This window comes from Perca flavescens, chromosome 1, assembly GCF_004354835.1.
Source record: "Perca flavescens isolate YP-PL-M2 chromosome 1, PFLA_1.0, whole genome shotgun sequence".
Lineage (NCBI taxonomy): Eukaryota > Metazoa > Chordata > Actinopteri > Perciformes > Percidae > Perca > Perca flavescens.
In genome coordinates, this window is record NC_041331.1 from 39464618 (window position 1) to 39477432 (window position 12815).

Here is a 12815-nt window from a genome sequence, read left to right on the forward strand (position 1 = left end):
CACAGTAAACAGAAACAGTTAATTGGTTCATTTTCAGGTATAAGTAAACAGTTCAAATATATCACCACTTCAACAAAATGGCAGGTCTTTTTACTGTAAATACATATTACATTTTCCCCCTTTCATTTCTGCTTCAGCAGCTTGGTTACTACATTTTCCTGTATCTTGTTTATGCCTTTTAAATGTGAAAAACCTAACTGACTAGTTTTTATAGAAAGAAGTCAAAACATTTGTGCAGAGTTTAAGTAACTTCATTTTTAAATCTAGCCACTGTGCTTTCCTCTTGGTTCTCTAAGCTTATCTTGAAACTAAAAACTGTAACAATCCCTAACAATGTTTCTTTGCAGTGGTCCAGTTGTAACACCTCTCTTCCTCCTCTTTCTCTCTCTCTCTCCCTCCCTCACCCTCTCTCTCTCACCTGTGGGATTACGATGTCAGCCAAGGCTCGAGACAGTCTGAACAGCTCCAGTGTGTCCTCCAGGCCCAGAGTAGCGTTGTGGATGACATCGTACTTCACACAGTCATAAATGTCAGGTATTTTACTAATGTCGTAGCGGCCGTTCTTCATGCGGAAGTCTCTCTCAAGTTTGGACCAGCGCTGCAGCATCAGCTCCAGTGTCTCACTGTGGTACAGCTGCAGGTCTGGTGAGAGGGCATTTGACATTGCATGTAGTACTTTGAGAGATTAGTTCCAGTAAAGATTGTTGTAGAGTATCGTGATATTGATTCTGCAAAGACTTTTTCAAAAATCACTTTTTAAAGCTTTGAGGGACACAAATGAAATCAGTTCACCTATTAAAGTGGAGACAAAAAAAAACTCAAATCTTAAAACCTGTGAATATCAAACCAAAATATCTACATATAATAGTGACTGTATAACTAGCGGGAAGTGAGAAAATGTTTTTTATTTTTTTATTTTTATTTCGGGTCATCCAACTTTCTCATTGCAACGGAAAGGTTGTATGCCGAACATAAAAAGCTTAAAACCTTGAGATCATTCAAAGTCTGTAAGAGGATTTGGGCTCACCAGCTGACTTGGGGTCCTCCATCCTTTTGCGGATCTGGGAGGTGAGGCTCTGAATGAGGGCGTAGACCTGGTCACATGTGGCCACTGGGTTCTCCACTATCTTCATTGAGTTCACCAAAGAGGCACTACAGGTCGGAGCCAGCTGTCACACACGCGTAACAAGAGAAAAAGCACAAAAAGACTTTTATTGAATAGCCAATTATACAGAACAAATTAATACTAACTGCTTTCACATGACAAAGACCTCAAAAGCCCAAGGCTGCTAAACCTTTGTCATTTGATTCATCAGAGCAAAATGAAGAGACATAATTCATCTGCAAACAGTTAGCTCAAGAAATACAATCCTTTCTGCTTTCATTAAAACAGATTAGTAATCCTCTAAATGATCAAAAGAGATATGGTCACAGCCAATTAGGTATCCAGGTTTAAAGCCAACACCCTGTCTCTACACATCATCCCCTTAGTCTAACAATTACTGTGGGAAACTTTTGCCAAAATAAATTAGAGAAGTAAGAATACATTACTATTTAAAGATTCTGTTTGGGAGGAGTAGCTGTAGTGGAAGATTTTGAACACGCACAAAAACATGTAAGCATTTAAGTTTAACCGCAGATCAGAACTTGAGCAGTTAAGACATGAGTGCTTCAATGGCACATTTACTAGCTAGGTATTTAAACCAAATGTATGAATCAAAAGCAACAAGTTTTTTATATCATCTATCAGGCTCTGGTTCAACACTGGCTATCTCGAGAATGAGTAGCATTAACAGCTGTCCTGTGTCATGCTGTGTCCCAGGTCAAATTTGAACCGACGGATCTCTTAGCTGCAGTTAATCTGTAAATTATTGTACTTGAACAGTAGCGTGTCCAAAAGGCTGCAGCCAGACTCTTGAAAAAAACAGCCACATAAAAAGGTAATGACACATGACCTCACATTGTGCTTCCTGTGTAAAAACCACTGGCTGCACACAAGTGCACACAAGTCTATCAATTTACAACAGTGTTTTTCAAGGTTGTTTTCCTGCTCAGGGCCTCACAGAGCAGACAAAACGCTTAGCTGAGAGCGTTCGACACAGTTAGATAATCACCCTATCAAAGTCCTCGTCAGTGAAGTCCCGGTCCCTCTGCAGAATCTCGTGGAGTCGGGCCTTGACACGGTGCTGGCAGCTGCTCAGCGAGTCGCTGTCGTTGTCCAGCAGTCCGTTCATGTTGGCGCTCTTCACCATCTGCACCAGGATGGGTGTCAGCTCACCCTCCAGAGCCAGCAAACCCTGCTCACACACACGCACACACACACACACACAATGAAGTGGTAATCTGGGATTTGTTTTTGGTAACATCTTTGATGCAAAGTGATAATTAGATAATTTGTCAAAAGTGTGGCCGATACTTTGACGCCTCGCTAAATGACAACTAGCATGAGCTGTTGTACTGGGACTAAGGAGACCAAACACCATGACATTTTGTGACACAACTGATACTGTTGACACTGACAAGTTATTTCTACACTTTATAAATATAATGTATCACACACATTTCACCGAATAATATGGTAACAGTTTAGTTTAACAGTTGAGTTATTTGGACATAACTCAGCAGCCCTTTCTAGCTTGGAGAATGTTGCTTTCCTTTTCAGAACACTTACACTAACACTTACTTCTGGGACTCTCTCCCCTTTTCTGGTAATGTAATTTGAGATTCTGCGGGTGGCGCTGTTTTCTTTCTATTCAACTAGGTTGTTGATTCCAGCTTGTGTTAACTAAACTTTATTTTCTATTAATTCTAGACTCACACAGCTGTTGATATTTCTGTAAACATAAAGATTTACCACCTGGAATTTTCTTTTTCGGGAAGGGCCTGAGCTGAAGCTGTCTACTAGAGCCAGTCTAATCTGCTGGCCACTGAGCCGCTCCACTAGAGCAGTTGGTGTTAATGGCCTTGCTTAAACCTACATTGTTTAATTTTTTGAGTTGATTCTTAGCAAAAAACACTTAGTTCTTTCACAAATATGTACTCATCCATGTGTAATTACTTCCACCAACTAATCAAAGTATTCTCGTAAGTGTAGAATCTGACATTCAGAATCATTCAGAATGACGGAAGCCATGTAGCGCCTCCATCTTTAAAATACATTAGCCAAAGAGGGACATACATCTCCCCCCCCCCGAAGAAAATAACGGGAAAACACAACATTTTCCCGGTGCTAAAATGATACTTTTAAAAACGGTGCCTATATACACTGTATATATATATATATATATATATATTTTTTTTTTATATACATATTTTTTTCTTTTAAAAAGAAGCATAAAACAACATGTAATAACTTATATAACTTATTGCACCAGTAAGTTCCTGTTAAACAACAAAAAGAACCACTGGATGGGAAAAGGGTATTTTACAATAACTTTGAATGCAGCCGAGGCTGGCGAGGCGAATTTCAAGTGAACGCAACATCTGTGTCGTTTTTCCAACAGCAGCAGCTGCACACTGTCATACGTTCCTCTAATACAGACACACTTTTACACCGTTTAGCTGTCAGCATTTTAACCGTGTTTACTCCAGCTGCTAACTAACGGTAGGCTAACGTTACCTGCTGCCAAGTGTAGCGCTAACTAGCGTGACATGCGGCGATGTTTAAGCTGCCTCTAACGTCTGTTTTCGGAGCATCAGAGACAAGCGCAGGCATTTCAGTGGCACCGTAATCCGCGTTGCTATTTCGGTCCGGTAGATAACGGTCGCTAATGCCTCGGATCTACACGATTCGCGTGGATGACATTTTCCCATTCAAAACGGCGATTTTCGCCGAAAGCGACTAGTTTGCAGGTATGATAAAATAGGTAACCCCTTATTTGGTGGTTATAAAAAATGTCAAAGGTTTCAACTGGCCATAGACTGAATCCTTTTTGTGTGTATCCACAATGACACAGAGCAACGGTAAAGAAATGTATGGAGCTCTTAGAGTACTGGAATACTGCACACCTTTGCGAAAGCTGCGGCCGTCATCTGCACTCTGCCTTCATCCGATGCATATATCTTCAGGTCGTGTCTGTATGTGCTGTGTAACCGCAGTAACCCACAGCCTGGAAATCCAGCATAGTCTCCTACAACAAAAACACAGTGCCAACAACAACTTTAGTGAATACACAGACCTTGCTGGTTAAAAAGTCACTGTAAACCTGGTGCACTTTTGTGCACGAGCACAGACTGTGATAATGTCACCACCTTGCAATCTCTTCTTCTATAAACCTCTATGATGTTAGAACAACAAGGTCACTAGCTGAACTCTGTGACCCACCTGCAACTGGGTTAAAACACACCCGGTGATTGTTTGCCTTGCTTTAATGGGGAGTGTCCCTTTCCCTTTTCTTTGTTTACATCTCTGTCCTGATGTCTCGTGTTCTCTGGTAAAAAAGCCTTAATGACCTTTTTGTGTTGTTACCTTGTATGTCTTTTCTTTGCAGTGAGGGTTCAATTCTATCCTTGTGGTGGCTTATTTCCTTTAGTAAGAGTCATGAGTCAAGAGAAAGAGGGATGAGCTGTATTTAGGCAGCACAGCATTTAAAATAAAAACTTATTTTAGGTTAGCAAATAACAAATATTGTTTTATGACATAAATAAGAACAGCTTTTGCTTTAACATAGGTGTTGATATAGACTATATGTGATTGTAAACCATTAATACAATATTTGTTCATGTGGATCCTCCACTGTGTTCTGTACCTAAAACGCACGAGTGAAATGGAACTTCTGACTCACTTTTCATGTCTATTCATGTCCCTCTTCCTGCCTCTGTGAATCAGTGAATGCTCAGTGTTGTGGCCCAATAAGCAATTAAAAATCTCTTAAATATGATGCCACAGCCTCTTACTGTACAAAAAACAGAAGTGTTGATTGTGGTTTGCATGTGTAGCTGTGTCTGTGCTTAAGACCATTCTGAATATATTTTTTCCTGCTGCTTTAACAGTTTTAACACCTCTTTAACCAACACTGAGCACAGATACTGTATATTCCATTACCGAAAGAATATGGATATGATCCTGGAGGAGCAGGTGGTTGTGATTTTTATTTTTATTTTTGAAATAACAGCTACAGTAATTCAATACGGTTTTCTTTCAGTATGAAAACACTGTTGTGTCTCTCACCTTGACCCCCGGGGTACATACAGCGGAAGGCCCTTCCCAGCTCCTCGGCCTGAACTCTGCCAGCAGGAGTCAGCTCTCCTCCCCACTTCAGCACCAGCAGCAGAGATGGACCTTCTTTACGCGTGTCTGAAAGCCAAATCCACAGGACCGCAGAAACACTCAGACTTCGGTATTCTGGCCAGCCTGAGCTGGCAACATACTATTTTGAGTAGGAAGTGAAAAAGAATGGCCTCAATATCTTCCTACCTTCTTCCTCACTTGAGGTTTTGGGCTGCCCATGGGGCAGGTAAGTTAGTTGCACTTTTCTGTTGATCCCCGAGAAGTGTCCGTACCTTTATTAGCAATAAAATAAGACAAATCTGAAAGCTGTTTATGGATAAACATGATTGTATGCCTTTTTCTACCTCTGATAACAAGGTCCTGGCCATTACTAATGATAATGATGAATATTAACAATGTGGTGTCGACTAGTGTCAAAACAGGACCAGGATGTGCATTTGCATGCTAGTAATCCCTTATCAAAATACAATGATCTCTCACATTCAGATGTGAAGATACATATTTTAGACTTCAAGGGTGTTTTGAAGAATAGATGACCAAAGTTGTGTTGAGTTCCTTTGATGCATTTTAGACATATAAAAGGTTTGAGAAAGACAATTGCCTTCTGCGTAGAGGCTGTTTAAAAAGGACATGCACTGAAGCCCTAACAGCCACAGCAAATCAAATGTTCTTGGAAGTGTGTATGGCAGATGGTGACCTTTTAAAAACTCATTTGTCATAAGCACAGCAGGAAGCCAAAGACAAAAGGAAACTCTGTCCAAATCGCTTTGAGGAAATTCTACGGAAGGTGAGCTTCAGAAAGTGAGGCTATGTGTATAATACCAAATCAACTTAATCATTGTACAACGTACTTGACCAAACGTTGGAGTTCTGGCACAATTTCAAAGTTCTCTAAACAACCATTATGGTTTAGAAACAATCTAGTTCATTTTTGCAGTCAATCATAGTTTAAAACGATTTGCTGAGATGACCTAGAATTGAATTCAGTGAATATGAGATCAGGGATTAGTGGTGAATAAAGTGACCCAGTTTACTTCACTCACATTTCCAGAACAGTCTTCAGTTGCTCCAGTTTGGACTTCTTCTCTTCTATCTCGCAGTCATTGTGCTGTCCTAGTTCTGCTAACAACTGCCGTGTGATGTCCAGCACCTCCTGTTGAGGTTAAGAGTAACAAGCTTACCCACAAAGTTAATCACACAGGCTGGGAGATATACAAGTCAGGTATTACACGGTAAAAGCCTACACCATGCCTTTTTCTGATTTCTTGTTACCTGCAGTTGTTTTGGCTTCTTCAGCTTTAATTTCCCCGTTTTGTATCCCCCATATTTTTCAAATAGATCAAAGAACCTGGATAAAACAAAGACAAACTTCTAATTAATCAAAAGGTCTTGCAATTGGTCTAAAAAAAAGATAAGAGATAAGCTAGAGATAACCTACATGGGGTTGCGAACTTCCATCTTCATCTTTTGTTTGGGCGTTCTGTCACCATGTCGGATGACAGCGATGACACAGCGTAGCTCCATCCTGAAGAGTGCGAGAGTAAGTTAACATCAACAGTAACATCCCATAAATGGACTCTTCTTCCATCAATCTACACAAAAATCTTGCAACTGTGTACGACATTTACAAATAAGTTATGCAGTTCCTTCCTAAACTGTGCAAAATGTTGTGAGAAGACAAGCTTAATCTTAATAAATTAGAAAATAAGATGGGTGAAATTTGCAAGAACAATACACTAAAGCCAGATGTATGCTTCTGCGTTAAATCTACGCGCTGTGGGGAGCCTGCACAGAACTATAAATCACGCTTAAGAGCTACCAGTCCTTCGTAAAGGTTTAGTTGCAAAGTAGCAGCTACATTTTTGAGAAGGAGGCTGTTTTAGTGATTGGAAGTTGATAAGTTGAGTTGGAGTTTTCTAAACTGGTGTCCAAGTGCAACCTGTGAGATCACTAAAGTAAAATATAATAATATGTACAAAATATGTAATAAGCACACCCCTGCTCTGCAGACATATTGCTAAACTAGTTTGACTGCTGTTACCAGGGATGTGATTGGCAAAGGTCCAAAAAGCGGGTAAATGCTGACTACGGAGCGTTCCCATCCACCCGGACAAAATACCGCCACGCCCTGATCACATATCATCATCAAACCCTCATATATTATATTACTCTTTGTTTGTTTAACTGGTGGAACTTGCAAGAAGCAATCGTTCTACCCATCTAGCACCTCACATAGGGCTTAATATTAAGCTTTTACATGTTTTTGGAGTGTAACTTGGGGGTCCCCCCTCAAGAAACTGAAGGACTTAAAACTATGCAATTTCACATCATTTTGGATCATAATTATTACTATAGATAATGCCCAAAAAGCTTAAAGACAAAACTTGCTATAGTTAAAATGATTATTCTATTATTTACACATCACAGCTTTCATCTGAACATTTAATTCTTCTGGCAACGTTTGCCCTGTAAAATCACATTCTTTAAATCAAAAGAGCAGATTTATGAAAACTGCTAAGGCTCACACCAAAAACCCTGCCAAAAAGCCTTGAATCATTCGTCAATCGGAACAACTGCAGCTGAAGTTAGGTGATTGTCAACAGTGTTTTGATATCCTGCAATGGTCTCGGTTATGGGGATTTTCGAGGCTGTACTATTAAAACAATCCGATTGGCTGGAGAGTTTGATAGTTCGCGGACAGCGACATCTGATTGGATGGAAGCAAACAATGCTTTCGCAGGTTGTTTTTTAAATCACTAAGGAAGGAAGTCACAGCTTCCACAGACTACAGATTTTTTTTTTTTTTTACATGATTCAAGTGGGTTGTGTTTTTTTAAGTTGGAAATTCTGGAAATCCGAATAAATCCAGAAAAATCACAACCCCGTATTATGACTCACATGGTCCCTGACGTGGTGGGAACGATGGGGATGTCCTCTGCTTCTGTAGGGATGGACCAAGGAATCTGAAACTGGGGAGCAAGCTCACGCATCACGATGTTCCTAAAGAGCCATTAAAACACACAAATAAAATCAGCAAATCTGAATAAGAAAATAACCAAAGCAAGCTCAGGAGAAAATGTTGCAGTGGACAAAGAATAACAAAAAATAAATGAAGTACCCGAGGATCTTGGCACAGTCGTCATAGTACTTCATTGAGTTCTTCACAAAACTGAAACCATTGACATCACAAACATAGGAGTGTCCATTGGCTCGGAGAAGATCGAAGCCACAAACAGTTTGCTGCAAAGAGAGGAGAGGAGGAGACATTTTCTTTCACTGAGGTTGAGATGCAACAGTATCAGCAATGCACCTACCCAAATAGGTTGGGTATGGTTTATTTTTTTTTCGATACAGGTGCTAAAACGATCTTTTTGAAAAAGTTTTAAAATTATGCCGTGCCTAAATGGTGCCTGAACCGACAGTCGCATCATTAAAGAACGGCCCGTTTATTGCAAAATAATTGATTTAAAATGGTAATAACATGGTAACAATAACTTACTGTATTTCACCAGTGAATTGCTGTTTTACAACAAAAAGAAGAACCACTAGATGGCAGAAGGGTACTTTACAACAGCAGCTTGAGTTTCCCAAGGTGCACCAGAATGCACCATGAGTTCACGAGGTGTACTTGAATGCCATATTGGCAGCGTGTTTCAGTACGCAACCCAAAAAACGAATCAAGACAATGCCTTTGCTTACCTTGAATGCTAGGCAGACTTTACGGGCCACCAGTTTCTCCATGGCTGAGAGCATGACGGGGTAGCGGACCTCCTTGCCCTCGCTGTCTCTCTCCACCTTTCCGTCCAGAGCAGGGGACTTCCGAGCCTCAGCATGAGCATAGTCAGGCCCCACAGTGTACACCTGAGGTCACATTAAAAACCACCAGACATCCTCTTAATCTAAAAGTTTCTTATATGGGTTTAACTGACAAAAAAAAATAAAATATTGTCCCATAACACAAAAATGACAATGACAGCAGTCAAGTGTGAGGGGAAGTGTTTCTTTCCAATTCTATATTACTATTTAAACTTTTTCTTTAAATGGCATCTTTTTAACGATGATACTTTACATAGAAACACATGACTCGCCCGGATGAAATAACAACCCTAAGATTTATTGTTAACTTTGGCATGGTGAACAACACTGTAAACATACCAAGATTTTAAGCTTGGTGATTGGATGTTTTATGTGCATAGGCTTGTGCCTTCAACTTTTTTATCAAAGCACCAAATACTTAGTGAAAACTGTTGTTGATCTTTTGTACCGATGATGCAAAGGGAAGTTTCATGCCAATCCACGTGCCAATGGGGAAAGTAAAAAGTGACTTTTGCTTCCAAAATCAGTGGTTTTCTTTGATTATAATAATCAATAATCAGTCTATACTCTACCTTAACATCTGTGCCATCTGTTGGCATGAACTCTTCATAGATGTAAGAGCCCGTCTTCCTCACGCTGCTCTCTGGCGAGTACACACTGCTCCGGCTCCCGATCTACACAAACCACAGTGAGTGAAAAATGTTGTCATTCTAAGTGCAACTGTACACTCTGAATGCTCTCTATACCATCCATCCTAATCTGAATTAAAGGTTGCAGCTCCACGTCTGACAAAAGCCTGGCTGATTTATGATAACGCTCTTTCTCTGCACAGCAACAGACTCATGTACAAGACAAGCCATTAGGTGGTGCAGGTTACTGCCTTGTGTGTTTAAGTCTTATCTGTTGATTAGCAGCTGCTGACATTAATTAATTAACAGATAAAAGGAAGGGGTACATGCAAAATGTCAAGACCAGACCTGAGCCTCTAACATTTTTCTGAGTCTAGAAGCAAAGTCATATCAATGCCTAACGAGTCAATGGCGTGTTACTGTAAATCACTTCCTGTGCAAAAGTAGCCGATAGCGACTTTCCTGTTTTAGCTACATTACCAAGTATTAAAATAGTGGTTGTTAAAAGTGGTCATTATGGCAACAGTAATATGGTGGTGTTGATGGGACAGTTAAGGATGTTGCAGGACATTTTTTTTGTAGATGCCAGTTTCATCCCATCTTGCCACTGATTTTTCTTAACTGTAGTAGCGTTGGATTTATAGGCTAAAAAAACAAGCCACAAAGGCCAAAGCAGGGACCTTTCTGAAGAGTCGCTGGCTGCCACCACCAGCTGAGGTGGGGTAGTAGATGTAGACGTTGTGGTCTTCAGCGCAGACAGGCTTCTCAACAAAAGGCTTCTGGAATATCTCTCCGTTCACCTCCACATGGTCCTCTCCTTCCACCAGGTTACACTCTGAGACACACAGAGAACATGTTTCCGTGTGCCCTTTTCATTACCCCCTAAAATATACACAGATGACACCTGCCCCCCTGAGTGTTTACTCTTGAGCCATGTTAAGCAGCTCTGCACTCTGAACCATATGACACCGCTCAATGATTCATACAAAAACATTAATTACTGTCAAGGAAGGCAGAGACATAAAACATCTGATAGCTGTCTCTACATCACTGTGCAAAAACAGGATTTGAGTGGCAGACCCATCATATCACAGCACTGAGGTATGGTACACTTGCAACTGCTTCACATTTGATACTATATTTATCCTCAAGCTGAAATAAAACCAATGCAGTCTTAGATGAATGGCCTCGGGATGCTGCATGGACAAGGGGCTGTTTTTCTACAAGCTTTTTCTGGAGGAACAAAAAACTTTAAGTATAAAATGAAAAATAGAGTGATTTCTATTGCATTTTCCCATGTAATGTTAACTGCGGTAAAGTAAAAAAAGAGTTATATCAATAAAAAAAAAAACGTATTGAATATCACTAATGAGCCCGGAGACTGACCGTCTGGTTTATCTGGGTCGCGGTTCAGCACAGCATAGCGTGGTAGATCAATCCCTTCTTCCTGCAGGATGCGATACACCTCTCTCCTGTTAAAAAATAAATAACATATGGTTATTGTATTCTCAAGGCTCACTTTGCTTTCACATGCATAATTTACCCAATACTGGAAATGTACACTTAGCGTTATGTCCGAGTACCTGTCCTGTATGTAGTACTGCATGTTCAGGTCGTTGAGGAGCAGAGGGTTTCTCAGTTTGGCGTAGCTCACTGCCTTATCCAGTGGGAATCCTGGTTTACATACAGAGAAATGAGTCACTAAATAAAGCTCATAGATAATATGATGTTAACAACAAGGGAAAAAACTATCTCAGAGTTATGGCTAGGATGAATGGGGTTAGGGTTAGGGTTAGGGCTAGAATGACTCTGTTGCACTCTATACAGCATATGCAACATGTGCATGCGTGTGTGGATTTATTTGATTTTGTATGATGCTGCTTTTATATCAAGATGTGCATATATTGCTTCTCTAGGAAATACGTTCAACATATATCACATAAACAAGAGTCCCCCCAGGATTCTCCAAGTTAAATTTAAGACTTTTTAAGACCTTTTTAATACCACCTAGAATAAAATTTGATGCCGACTTCACTGCTATATAATGTAAAATCAGTGTGGATTTTAAGCCCGAGAAAAGAAGAATTTATCAAATAAGGTTACCTGAATTTAACATTTTTGTGAAGTGTGTTTGTACTCTGACAACATAAAATAGAAGTTGCATTTAGAGCTCTTAGGCTATGAAACAAAAAAAATAAAAATACACACAAAATAATTATTTATGACGTTACGGTACTTATTTAATCCAATGAAAAGGAAAATGAAAATTGAAGACCTATGTAAACAAAATTTAATATTTTGAAGACTTTATTTTAAGAATATTAAATTTAAGACTATTTTAAATACTTTTAAGACCCCGCGGGTACCCTGTATGTAACAAATGAAAACACCCAAAAATGACTAAGCATGTATTGTCACTTTGTCTGTATGCCTGAATGGGGTTTTTGTTACCCTTGGAGTGGAAGGAGATGAGGCAGTCACACAGAGGCCATTTGTCGACCGGCTCGTTGAGGATGGCGTCCTCTGGGAAGATGACCACGGTGATGTACTCAAACTTGCACAGCCTCTCCAGGATCTGGGTCATTGGCTTAGACTTGGACTTCTTCATCATGCAGCAGATCCCCACCACGATCTCTCGCTCTGGGGGCTGAATAAGGGAGAGAGAGTGGGAGGCCAACATTTCAATGATCTGGCTGAGGAAGAAAGAGGAGACAATGGTGGCTTTGTCTCATACATCTCGCATAAAACCTCTTGCTAAAGAACCGACTGAAATAGACTTCTGGAGTGTCTCCTCTTCTGAGATAGAAAAAAAATTCAGTGAAAATCGCCTATTAACCTGTGAGAACACAAATTTGAATTAATTTGCACAGACCATAGTCTTTAATGTTTGGGAATGACAAAATTGACATAATTGGGAATAACAAAATTGACAAAATTATATAATTATTCCAAAAAGGATAAAGAGATAAAGCTGCTTCCACACACACAGGCAATTCGCTTCTCGTTCCTCGCCTTAAAAGTTCAATTCATTTTAACTTTAGGCCGGCTACATTGCATGCGTGTCGTACGCGTAGCCGACGTTCCAACACTATGCTTTCACTCACTGAAATAAAATGGATAAAAAAGGCCATTGGACACAT

General features: G+C 40.0%; 1 protein-coding gene across 7 annotated transcripts in view; it reads right to left on the reverse strand.

Moving 5' to 3' along the window:
* The window catches only part of ppip5k1a (diphosphoinositol pentakisphosphate kinase 1a), a 49185-nt gene that overhangs the window by 25689 nt on the left and 10681 nt on the right, over positions 1 to 12815 (reverse strand). For all 7 annotated transcript variants that reach the window (XM_028572517.1, XM_028572468.1, XM_028572244.1 and 4 more), the window contains exons 3-19: positions 12127 to 12322; positions 11259 to 11349; positions 11062 to 11147; positions 10356 to 10510; positions 9619 to 9720; positions 8930 to 9091; positions 8349 to 8470; positions 8129 to 8230; positions 6669 to 6755; positions 6503 to 6578; positions 6274 to 6383; positions 5417 to 5502; positions 5171 to 5296; positions 4009 to 4130; positions 2115 to 2297; positions 1028 to 1169; positions 419 to 642 (exon numbers count right to left, since the gene is read on the reverse strand). In XM_028572517.1, coding sequence (XP_028428318.1) covers positions 419 to 642; positions 1028 to 1169; positions 2115 to 2297; positions 4009 to 4130; positions 5171 to 5296; positions 5417 to 5502; positions 6274 to 6383; positions 6503 to 6578; positions 6669 to 6755; positions 8129 to 8230; positions 8349 to 8470; positions 8930 to 9091; positions 9619 to 9720; positions 10356 to 10510; positions 11062 to 11147; positions 11259 to 11349; positions 12127 to 12322 — 2172 coding nt within the window. The remainder of the gene's footprint in view (positions 1 to 418; positions 643 to 1027; positions 1170 to 2114; positions 2298 to 4008; positions 4131 to 5170; positions 5297 to 5416; positions 5503 to 6273; positions 6384 to 6502; positions 6579 to 6668; positions 6756 to 8128; positions 8231 to 8348; positions 8471 to 8929; positions 9092 to 9618; positions 9721 to 10355; positions 10511 to 11061; positions 11148 to 11258; positions 11350 to 12126; positions 12323 to 12815) is intronic.